A 541-nucleotide genomic window follows, 5' to 3' on the forward strand; every position below is an offset into this window, starting at 1 on the left:
TTCTCCCCCCCCCCTTCTAGTTCCCAACGTCCGTTCCCTCCCAACCAATCCCATCCCCCCGCCCCCTCCCCGCTTCCTCTGTCTGTTCGCTGCTTCCCAAACAAAGGGCCAGACCCAAAGGCAGGTATACTGACCCGAGGCTTGAGGTCGTGACGGCCCAGAGGTTCCCACGGTGGTCGGGGGTCAGGGCCACCTCCCCGCCGCCCCTGGCCCTCCAGCACAGACCTGACGGCCCTGAAGGGGGGGAGCCAGTCGGCGGAGGAGAGGGCGTTGAGTGCTGAAGAGACTGAAGAGAGGGAGGGGGAGCACCGACCCTCAGGGGCGAGGGGGAGATTTGCTGATCTGAAGTGTTGTTGATGGCGTGTGTGGTCACCATGGCAACAGAGGGGAGGGCGGCCGAGGCTGGGGAGGATGACGACGGAGGCTGGGGAGAGGCCGAGCGCCACAGGACGAGCGGCAAGGGCGAGGAGCCTTGCAGGGTCACCATCTCGTGGGAGACACCTGGAAAGGAGAGGCTCGCATGAATAAAGGCTGCCTGGAA

At 65.1% G+C, this 541-nt stretch overlaps 1 protein-coding gene across 1 annotated transcript in view; it reads right to left on the bottom strand.

Annotated features, from left to right (window-relative positions):
• Positions 1–495, bottom strand: part of LOC119586465 — a 12,832-nt gene extending 12,337 nt beyond the window's left edge. The window contains exon 1 of the mRNA XM_037935198.1: positions 135–495. Coding sequence (XP_037791126.1) covers positions 135–487 — 353 coding nt within the window. The 5' untranslated portion in view covers positions 488–495. The remainder of the gene's footprint in view (positions 1–134) is intronic.
• Between the last annotated feature and the right edge of the window lie 46 nt (positions 496–541).

Source organism: Penaeus monodon, chromosome 21 (genome assembly GCF_015228065.2).
Source record: "Penaeus monodon isolate SGIC_2016 chromosome 21, NSTDA_Pmon_1, whole genome shotgun sequence".
Lineage (NCBI taxonomy): Eukaryota > Metazoa > Arthropoda > Malacostraca > Decapoda > Penaeidae > Penaeus > Penaeus monodon.